Genomic DNA, 11,274 nt, shown 5'->3' on the forward strand with positions numbered 1-11,274 from the left:
AATACAAATCAAAACAACAATGAGATATCACCCCACACCTGTTCGAATGGTGAAAATCAACAACACAAGAAACAATTGTTGGGGCACCTGGGTGGCTCAGTCCTTGGGCGTCTGCCTTCGGCTCGGGTCATGGTCCCAGGGTCCTGGGATCGAGTCCTGCATCAGGCTCCCTGCTGAACGGGGAGCCTGCTTCTCCCTCTCCCTCTGCCTGATGCTTCCCCTACTTGTGCTTTCTCTCTCTCTGGCAAATAAATAAATAAAATCTTAAAAAAAAAAAAGAAACAATTGTTGGCGATGATGTGGAGAAAAAGGAACCTTTGTGCACTGTTCGTGAGAATGCACACTAGTGCAGCCACTCTGGAAAACAGTATAGACGTTCCACAAAAAAGTAAAAATAGAATACCTTATGATCCAGTAATTCCACTGCTGTTTATTTACCCAAAGAATACAAAAACACAAATGTGAAAAGATATATGCACCCCTATGTTTAATGCAACAATATTTACGGTAACCAAATTATGGAAACAGTCACGTGTCCATCAATAAATGAATGGCACAGAAGATGTGGTGTAGCTACACAATGAAATATTACTCAGCCATAAAAAAGAATGAAATCTTGCCATTTGCACAACATGGATAGACCATAGAGTATAATGCTAAGTGAAATAAGTCAGTCAGAGAATGACAAATACCATCTGATTTCTTTTCTTTTTTTTTTTTTTTGCGAGAGAGAGAATGAGAGAGCACGAGAGGGAGGAGGGTCAGAGGGAGAAGCAGACTCCCTGCTGAGCAGGGAGCCCGATGTGGGACTCGATCCCGGGACTCCAGGATCATGACCTGAGCCGAAGGCAGTTGCTTAACCAACTGAGCCACCCAGGCACCCTACCATCTGATTGCAATCATATGTGGAATTTAAGAAATAAACAAAGAAAAAAACAAAAAAACGAAAACCAGACCCTTAAATATAGAGAACTGTTGGTTACCAGAGGGAAGGAGAGTAGGGGGATGGTTGAAATAGGTGAAAGGAATTAAGATTACACTTTTTGTGATGAGCACTGAGTAATGTATAGAACTGTTGACTCCCTATATTGTATACCTGAAACTAATATAACACACATTAATTATACTGGAATTTAAAATTTTTAAAAATAAAGTAAAAACTGGATTCAGCCCGGTTCCGTTACCTAATGGGGGAAAGACTGGGAGTTCACTCATTAAGCTGTCACGGGTGGATCCTTGGGGAGCATGGAGACTCCAGTGTGCCTGTATGGAGTAGAGTGAACGTTGCTGGTGTCTCTCTGAAGAATCTGCACCCTGACTTAGGCACTGATGGAGATAAGGAACAGTGGAAAGAGGTTCACAAACAGGTGGTTGACAGTGCCTATGAGGTGATCAAACTGAAAGGCTACACTTCCTGGGCCATTGGACTGTCTGTGGCAGATCTGGCCGAAAGTATAATGAAGAATCTTAGGCGGGTGCATCCAATTTCCACCATGATTAAGGGTCTCTATGGAATTAAAGATGATGTCTTCCTTAGTGTCCCTTGCATCTTGGGACAGAATGGAATTTCAGATGTTGTGAAGGTGACTCTGACTCCTGAGGAGGAGGCCTGTTTGAAGAAGAGTGCAGATACACTTTGGGGGATCCAAAAGGAGCTGCAGTTTTAAAGTTTTCTAATGTACCACTTCACTGTCTAGACTACAGCAGGATTTTAGTTGGAGGTTGTGTATATTGTCCTTATTATCTGATCTGTTACTCAAGTAATATTAAAATGGCCTAAGAAAAAACGTCAGTTTCCTAAAGTTCCAAATAGCAATGGTTCACCAAACCCTGCAGCTGTATCCTGATGCTGATGATACCTGTCTTTGTAGCCCTAAATGGGTTAACGTAAGTTAGCCCCACCGTCTCAGAGGCACCACGGCCAGAGCTGCGGCTGCTCTTCACACCGGATGTGTCTTTACTGTGTGTTCTGTCACCTCGGGTTCCTTCCCCCAACAACCGACATGCCTAGTCCATCTTTTCCAGTCAGTCATGTCCTGGGATCCAATGTATAAATTCAATATTGCGTGTATTGTGCATAACTGTTCTAAAGGATCTTACTTTGTGTACCATGTAGGTCAGAATATAGTGTACATGGCCATATCATGTAAAAAGACAATGCAACCAACTAAGTGTCATACCAACTAAAATACCAAATAAATTTTGAACAGTGACTCTCAAAAAAAAAAAAATGGATTTGATATGAAGACATTTTACAAAGTCACAATTACTAAAAAAAAAAAGTGTTAAGAATAGGAAATAAGTGGATCAATAAAACAGAAGAGTCCAAATACACACCCAAACATATATTGTAAGTTCATGTATATGTAAGACTTTATAAATCAGAGGGAAAAGGTAAACTAGTTGATAAATGGTATTAGGAAAATTGACTCACCATATGAAAAAAAATTATACCTCTATATCCCACATTCACAAAAATAAACTATAGATTCATTATTTACCCAATGTAATAAGTAAATGTTTAAAAATTACTAGAAGGGAATACAGGAGGATATCTATGATTTTGCAATACAGAAGGATTTAAGACATGGAAAGCACAAAGCATAAAAATAGTAATTTTTGTACATCACTATCTCTCTCCTACACACACACACACACACACACACAATTTTATTAAGGAGCACACAGGAATCTTTATTCACTCAGAATCCACAACTGGCCCAGCAAGTCCTTGAAACATGAACACATACATTCATTCTTGTAACTCAAACCTTCAGGCCCCAGAGAAACATTTTCCTTTACTATGCCTTTGAAAGAAGGGTACTTCAGTTAATTACACTATTCTGTTTATTTCGTATATGTTAGAAAACTTCTATTAAAAAAAAGTTGGGGTGCCTGGGTGGCTCAGTCAGTTGGGCATCTGGCTCTTGGTTTCAGCTCAGGTCATGATCGCATGGGTCGTGCTACTGAGCCCCTCTTAGGGCTCTCCATGCTCAGCAGGGAGTTGGGCTGGAGATTCTCTCCCTCTGCCCGTGCTGCCCGCCCCCCCAGAGCTCATTCTCTCTCTGGAATAAATAAATATTTATTTTTATTTAATTTATTAAATTTTTATTTAATTTATTAAATTTTAATTTATTAAATTTATTTTTATTTATTTTTTAATAGATCTTATTTTTTTAAATTTTTAAAATAGATTTTATTTATTAATTTGCCAGAGAGAGAGCGAGAGAGCACAAGCAGGGGGAGCAGTAGGCAGAGGGAGAAGCAGGCTCCCTGCCAAGCAAGGAGCCCAATGCGGCACTCGATTCCAGGACCCTGGGATCATGACCTGAGCCAAAAGCAGTTGCTGAACCGACTGAGCCACCTAGGCATCCCTAAATAAATCTTTTTTTTTTTTTAAAGATTTTATTTATTTATTTGAGAGAGAGAATGAGAGAGAGCGAATACATGAGAGGGGGGAGGGTCAGAGGGAGAAGCAGACTCCCTGCCGAGCGGGGAGCCCGATGCGGGACTCGATCCAGGGATTCCAGGATCATGACCTGAGCCGAAGGCAGTCGCTTAACCAACTGAGCCACCCAGGCGCCCCCCTAAATAAATCTTTTAAAGAAAAAGTTTAAGGGGAAGAGGAGGCCAAAACAATGCTGAGAGGGGTGTAGGTTGTGCCAATACTGCCATTCTTCTCTATGCTTTAGAATGGAGGTAGAATTTGAGAAACCTAAGTGGTCAGGTATGAGAAAATACATTAATTCACTGCCAAATCCTTCCTCTAGCAGAGCAAAAATACAGTTGCTTCTTGCATAATGAACAACTGCTTCCTAATCGTGCCAAATGTCCATTTTCCTGCTTTTCTTTGCATTCCAACCTGTGGCTCTGGAAGTACTAGCAACTTAGTACACAGTATTTGCAACAGTTGCACATGGTGACTGAGGAACATTTTGTAGTTCTAAGCCATTCATACTATTAATTTGTACACATGTAAATCTAGACATAAACTGCATGGACACAATATGGATTCTACAATGGCAGAGGACAACTAAACATTAGGATGGTGGCTAAGTATGTTTATAAAAACATTTAATAAGTTTAATTATTAAAAATAGCTTCAGTATTAAATAATTTTATTTAAGATAAATGTTCATTAATAATTCATATTTTATCTTAATCTTAAGAGATTTTAATATTTCAAAACATTTTAAAGGAAAAAAATTTCTTTTAAAGTAGGCTCCACATCCATTGTGGAGTCCAATTCAGGGCTTGAACTCATGACCCTGAGATTAAGAGCTGAGCTGAGATCAAGGACACTTAACTGAGCCACCCAAGCACCCCTAAAAAAAAAAAAAATTTGTTATATTATTTCATGTTTTTGATGAAAATGTACTCAAATCAGTATATTTTGAATACAATTACATATTGTTTTAATGCTTAAATCATACTGTCTATAGAACACAAAAGTAAGTCTTGATTGTAACATATTTGTTAATTTATCTAAATTGAAAATAAAATTATGGACTATATACTAATTTCTGATTTTATAGGTAAATATTTTATTATTCAAAATTCACCAATCATCAAATATCCGTAATAAGTGAATTCAGTTATCTTTGATATTTTTCCAGCATTCAGTCATGAAAATAGCTTTACACATATTGGTCTACTTTGTTGTAATGAAGGTATGTTTGTAAAAGACTAGAACATTTTATTTCACAATTTGAAAACTTGATTAAAAATTTAAATACTTAAAATATATTTTAGGGACATCAATGTGTACTCTTCCTAGGGCCAGCAACTGCGGGGACAGGCAGGCCCACTTCATTACACTTTTCTGTCTTCACAACTAAAACAATATGAACTTGAATTTAACAGGTAATTTACGAAGACATGAAATACAGCACGGAATTACTTATGGCCAAGAGACGCAAAAATGCTAACGAGAATGGTTTAGTTCCCAGACTACCTTCCTGCAAAAAGTCGGCCAAGGAAAAGGAAAACTGATTAGTATCTACACAGGCAGACTTGAAAGGAAAATAAACCATTCAGGGAGTCCCCCCTCCCTCCCAAGGCTGACTACCTACTAGCTTCGACAGAGCCAAAAACTTAGCACCCTTCACTGGACAGGTCAAACATTTCCAACTGAGAGGTTAAGGATAACTCTAGAAGGAAACAAAAGCCATACACTCATCTACACCAAGCGTGAACAGGCTAAAGCATCCTGAAGAAGCGCGATGCGACAGAACGAGGGACAGGAGATGACCTCAGAAACGCAGCACAGATTCAGACTTACGCAAGAGGCCTGTGGGGTTGTGCTTCGGTCTAAGCAGGCTTTGAACCCTGGGCTAAAATCTTTTTGACACTATTTCATGCTTTTGATGAGAATATACTCAAATGAGTACATTTTGAATACAACTAAATTATATTCACTGTGAGGGTATGAATGCGTATATATGCAGGCAAATACAAGGATTAGAGCTTTGACAACGACCCGACAACCTGACAAGTAGGAGGCGCACACTTTCCCCCCAAAGCCCAGTGGATCAGTACAAGGTCCGCGCTCCAGCACCGCACCGACCGCTCAGGTCTACAAACCGGACAGGAGGCTAACCTGGACCTGGGACGAGGACCAGGGAGAAACACCGGCCTCCCTCCTCACTAGAAAGGACCCGCGGTGATGGCGTCGCCGCGGAGTCCGGCACACGCATCCATTTTATCAGGAGCCCGGCGCGGCGGCGCTCAGGAACGAAGGCTGCGGTGTGGAAGGCCGGGCCGGCTCCGCGCTCAGCGAGCGGAGACCCCGCGGCCGCCGCAGGTGCAAGCGCCGCAAGCCCCGCCCCGCCCGCCGCCCCAGCCAACCGCGGGCGGCGGGGGCGGGGCCTGGACCCGCCACACCTGGGGCGGCCGCCCGGCCGTGTCCCAACCACGCTGCCCACAGCCCGCGGCCCGCCGCTCAAGCCCGCCGCCCCGCCCCACCCGCGTCCCCGGCCCCTGCCTGCCCCGCGACCGGTGCGAGGCCCGCCCTGCCCACCCGGCCGGAGTCGTCCCCTCAGTCCCGCCGCCGCGCCGCCCCAGCCGTTTCCACAACGGCTCCGCCTCAACCGTCGGGAGGCTGGCCGTCCGCCCGCTCGCCCACCCGCCGCTGCTGGAGACCGGCCCGGCGTCACGGCCCCCCTCCACGCAGCCCCGCTGTCAGGGAGGCCCGGCCCGGCGCCCGGCTCTACCTGCGGCTGGAGGAAGCCTCCCCGTCCGGGCCCGGGAGCCGCCGCCACGGCCGCCGACTCGAGTCGCGTCTCTGCTCTCCGCGACCGCCGCGGCTCTTCAGGCGGCCGACGGTGGGCGGGAAGCGCCCGCCCAATCAGCGCCGCGTGCGTTCGGAATCGCGTCCAATCAGCGCAGCTCGCAGTCCAGGCTCCGCCCCTCGTGCTCGCCGGCGACGCAGGGGTCGCCAGAGGCCGAAGCCAGGGGCGCCGCGGTGGGCGCGGCTCGGGGCCGGGCCGGGTAGGTGGACTGCCGCGCTGCGGCCGCGACCCCTGCCCCGGCCCCCGCCCCCGCCCCAGAGGAGGCGCCGGCGTCCCTGCCTGGCCCCGCACTGCCCTCCCGCGGTGCGGACGCGCCCGGGCGCCCCACTTGCCTCTCTGCAGGACGCCGGCCAGTAGGGCAGGAGGGCGCGGGCGGGCCCCGGGGTGACCCCTGGGCTGCCCACAAACAGCCTGGATGGCGACGGCTGGACGGGGTCGCGGGGACCTGGGGACACCTGGCGAACCTGCGAGGGTGTGAGGGCCCGACTCCCCCCGAGGGAGCCCACGCTGCGGCCACAGAGGATGGCCTAGTGAGGCCAGGCGGATCCCCCCTGAGCCCCGCGCCCCGCTCACTGCTGCCCAACTTACTGGGACGGCCACCTGGGGCACCGGCCACGCCCACCTGGAGCCACGCCCCCGACGCCACGCCCCCACCCCATCCCTAGAAGCAGGTGGTGTGGGGGATCTGTTGCCCTCATTAGCCTAACCTCAGACTCCTGGGGGACGTTAGGCTGAGGCCATGTAGGTGTGGTACTGAGCACAAACATCAGCACTTTATCCGAGGCTTTTTAGAGCATTTCCACTTAAATTATCAGTTTAAATGATAAGATCAATGGATGCTTGCGTAAAATAGGAAGCAATTCAGAAACGGATACAGCAGACAAGCACTTCAGAATTTAAAGTACTGATGTCTCATCTTGCCACTTTTTAGTAGAGAAGAAAAATGATAAGAATGCTTTTTGTTGAGTCACGGATCTGGAAAGCATGGGGATTGTTTAGTAAACTACCACATGGAAGATAAAAACAGATCCTCTTATTTGAATTGTTCTTAAACAGGGTTTTAGAGTATGGTGTCAGATAGAAAACCTTATCAATCAATCATTATTGGATTTCCCATTAAATTTAACAAGCACATCCTGTCACAGGGCAGAGCAGGTGGGCTTTGGTCTAGGTTTGAAAGCTTGACTGCGCTGCTTACCGGCTGTGGGTCTTTAGAAGAATTACTTAAACCTCTCTGAGCTTCATTCTCGTCAGCTAAGAAAGCAGGGATATTATCTGCCAGGTAATTTTCAGAGTTCAGTGAAATCAACTGCTTGCAGTACCTATCACTGGGGGCAAGCCAATAAGAATGAGTGCACAATAAGTGTTAGTTTCCTTCCGGTAAGTGCAAGGCTTTGTCCTGGGTAAGGGACATAATCAGGGGGAGGCAGATACACACTCATTACTCCACACACAGGATTCAGTAAGCATTGAAAGAATCACTATCCCATACCCTACACTCCCTTAGAGCTTTCATCAGAGGTTAACACTGTTCTGGCCTAAAAGACTGCATTTCAGTTTCTCAAGGACATACACTACTGTGCTGCTGAAGCTGAGGTGCAATCCTACAATTTCCCTTTTTTTTTGGCAAGGCACTAAATTTGATAGTGTTTTAGGAAGAATAAGACTTATGTATGAAATGATTTAAACAAGAAGTCTCCAGTCTTGTTTCTATAATTAGACCACAAGAAAAACACACCTCAGATAACAATTTATGCACATACTTTAATATTTAGGCTTGAGCGAAATCATCTTAAATGACCTTAAAATATGTTTGGGGAGACAACCCCACAATTGCACAATCCATTGCAAAATATTAACATCTAAGCAATATAACTATTTTAGGATCTGAAAATTCTCCTTAAGCTGAACTTTATCAACTTCTTTATCAACTAGGCAGGTATATTTAAGTTTTTAAATTTTTAAATGTTGATTTTTTTAAAGGCACGTTGAGGTTCTCTTAATATCGAAGATAAAACATTTACGGTATATTCCATGACCAGAACCTTTTTGACAAGTGACTTTCACATGGATAAGATTCTTTACATGCCTTTACACAACAATACATTTGTCGGCTCTCACTCTTATACCTGAATGCTCTGGACAATTGTCGTGCGCTCTGGGCTGGGGCCAAGGACACAACAACCACGGCTCTCACAGGCTTGCTGACCTAATTGGACTGTTTATTAAACAGCAGGAAATGGAACCAGGCTTTTGTCTCTCTTGCATGTCAATGTAGTGCACAGTGTTAACAGCCAAAGGTTGTTCAATTGAATTACAACACTTTAAATCAAAATTCAGTGTAATTATCAAAAGGTACCAAAGAAAGCGATCCCTCTTCTTGGAATTTTAGAAAAACAGAAGTTGCAATTATAAAAATAAATTGGTTAAAAGGCAAAACACATCTTTTACATAGTGATTTGACAAATGTCAATAAGTATTCAAAAATTTAGAGTTAATTCACTGGTGACAGCTATCACAAATTAATGACACTGGCTTCAACTGCATCAGAACCAAACTTCACAAGTTGGAGGCCTTGTTCATCATGGCTGGGTTTTCACACCTCAGTGTTAGCACCTGCTGTTAGAGAGACCACCACTCAGCACCAAAAGAAATCATCAGGCCTTGCTGGGAGTTTTAAGTCATCCTGGCATTCAGCAGGGACAAAGGCCTTGACTTCTTGGTTGGAGATAAAAAACAAACAACAAAAAGCATTTAACATTTTTAAAACTGGGGCGGGGGGGGGGGGAAGTCCAGACCATGTTAGAAACTCTCCTGTCTGAAGGCACAAAGAATAAAGTTCGCAGGTAGCTGATAAAACTGGGAATATATAAATACAATTTAAAATGATTAAAAAGTGTAAGTATTGGTGATTTTTCCTCCAGGGCTCCAGCTATTGATGAAAACCCCTGCCAGTTCCACTCGATAACCTGACTTCTGAAAGATGGCCGCTGGAATTTTCTGACACTTAAGCAGACATAAAAAGAGTCACCTTAGTCATCAAAAAGATATTGCAAAGGGCACTGTTGCCTGAAATTTTTCTAGAGAGTTGCCTGAAAATGGAAATAACTTAAGGCAGAATTTCTTAAAATGTTTAGGTAGTCTCAAACCTAAACAGAATGGCCTGATAACATGCAGATCCATAATTATCAAAGACAAGAAGGGGAACACAGGAAGTGAGAGGAGAGACTGCAAGAGAAGGGACTTTTTTGCTAGTTTTCAAAGTCAGGCTTTTCCCCCTTCCTTGGCTGTTGATGTAGAAGACACACGGCCTAACCAGGGCAGCCTGAACTCCCAGGAACGGCTGTGTGATGACTGATGAGGCATAAATTTCTTGCCTATTAATAGTTTCCCACTGTTAGAAGTCTACAGACATTGGCAAGCAAACCTAGTCTCAGGTTTTCCTTGTCCCAGGGCAGAAATGCCTTAAGGGACCATGATGGGAGTCACACCGTACATTCTGTTTACAATGGGCACAAAACACACAGGACTTATTTTTTAGCTTGTTAAATCCAGAATGTTCCTGAGAAGGCATCCAATAAGGGTAAAATGTTCCAACATCACAATGATAAATAACAGCTATGTTTACAGAGACCCAATCAGGACACATGCAAAAGCCACAGGCTTTCCTAGTAGGAGGATGCAGGCCTTTCCAAAAAATCAACCAACCAACCAACCAACCAACGAACCAACCAACCCAGCCTGCCTGGGCCCTCTCCAGAGGGGCGGACGCGGCTGTGCATCCACCCACCCCGCACCCTCCCCCAGCGCATTATACAACTTGGCCTCCCGGCCACCTGAGGCTACTTTGTAGAGCCGGTGACACAGACATTTCGAGTAGAGAATGGGAAGGGTCACCGCCCAGGGACTTGAAGCGGGAAGTGAAGTCAGAAGACTCAGGCTGGGGGTGGGGTGTGCGAAACAGTAACCGCATGGACCGGAGAGCCCAGCTAGGGGACCACTGCGGCCGCCTTCAGATGAAGTGGATCCAGCTCTCTTCGCACTCCCCGCGAGGCATGTGCAGCGCGTGGTTGCGGCACGTGAGGCTGTAGTCTCGGCCATGGTTGTTGTCCCAGTACTCGGCGCCCGCCACTCGGTAGCGCAGCGCAAAGTGCACGCGCGAGCCCAGCGCCAGCAGGAAGGGCGGCACCGGGAAGCCGAAGGCGAAGACGTCCTCCGTGCCCTCGGAGCCCGCGGGCCCGCGCCACCGGGCCACCGCCTCATGCGCGCTCCGCCAGTCTGAGAAGGTGTAGCGCACCGCCACCTGCTTCTCGAAGGCCACGTTGCTCACGCGCACGGTGCCGCTGATGCCCAGGTCCGAGCAGGTGACGCGCTCCAAACAGACGAGCTGCCGCCCCAGGCGCTCGCCGAAGTCGGTGGCCTCGATGGGCGGCAGGAAGTCGGGCACCAGGCACCGCAGGGTGAACTCCAGGTCCTGGCTGCTGCAGCACAGATCCGAGTTGATGGCAAGGCGCGACAGCACGTGCAGCGGCACCGACGGGTCGTCGCCCGCGTTGAACACCTTGACCTGCGCCAGCTCCAGGCCCAGCGCGTCCGCGAAGCGCACGCGGAGCTGCCGGCTGCAGCCTGGCCGGCAAGCGGCTCCGGGCGCGCCCCCGCCCTTCTGGCGGCGCTCGGGCGAGCTGGGCAGCGAGCGCGCGCGCCGCAGGATGATGGGCCGAAGGCCGGGGTCGCAGCCTGACGGCTCCCGCGGTGGAGGTGGCGCGCGGCCCGGGCTCTCGGGGGGCCTGCAGGGCCGCGGCTCCCGGGCGGCGCCGCCGTCCAGGTCTGAGAGGCAGCTGAGGCTCCGCGGGGCGGGCTTCCGGGACCCCGGCGCTGGGGGCAGGGCCGCCGAGCCCCAGCCTCCGGACATGGCCCGGCCGGTCGTCGGGCGACTGGGAGGCGGAACCGAGAGGCGTTCCCCGGACCCGGCGTTCCCTACCTC

At 47.6% G+C, this 11,274-nt stretch overlaps 3 protein-coding genes across 3 annotated transcripts; 2 read left to right on the forward strand and 1 right to left on the reverse strand.

Moving 5' to 3' along the window:
* Positions 1-1,157: 1,157 nt before the first annotated feature.
* LOC110569832 (L-lactate dehydrogenase A chain-like) lies at positions 1,158-1,951 on the forward strand (the record flags this gene model as incomplete). Its single annotated transcript, XM_044919055.1, has 1 exon — positions 1,158-1,951. A coding segment is annotated over one exon (510 nt), but the record flags the coding sequence as incomplete, so codon positions are not given.
* A 3,714-nt stretch (positions 1,952-5,665) lies between these two features.
* LOC110569879 (translation initiation factor IF-2-like) lies at positions 5,666-6,493 on the forward strand. Its single transcript, XM_021677838.1, has one exon. It carries the CDS (start codon positions 5,666-5,668, stop codon positions 6,491-6,493), a length of 828 nt encoding a protein of 275 aa, XP_021533513.1.
* A 2,621-nt stretch (positions 6,494-9,114) lies between these two features.
* Positions 9,115-11,202, reverse strand: PPP1R3D (protein phosphatase 1 regulatory subunit 3D). The gene has a single exon (XM_021677791.1). It carries the CDS (start codon positions 11,200-11,202, stop codon positions 10,303-10,305), a length of 900 nt encoding a protein of 299 aa, XP_021533466.1. The 3' UTR covers positions 9,115-10,302.
* Positions 11,203-11,274: the final 72 nt, after the last annotated feature.

This window comes from Neomonachus schauinslandi, chromosome 10 (genome assembly GCF_002201575.2).
Source record: "Neomonachus schauinslandi chromosome 10, ASM220157v2, whole genome shotgun sequence".
NCBI lineage: Eukaryota > Metazoa > Chordata > Mammalia > Carnivora > Phocidae > Neomonachus > Neomonachus schauinslandi.

Coding starts and splice junctions, on each gene's coding strand:
- LOC110569879 (XM_021677838.1), top strand. CDS start 5,666: ATGGCGTCGCCGCGGAGTCCGGCACACGCATCCATTTTATCAGGAGCC.
- PPP1R3D (XM_021677791.1), bottom strand. CDS start 11,202: ATGTCCGGAGGCTGGGGCTCGGCGGCCCTGCCCCCAGCGCCGGGGTCC.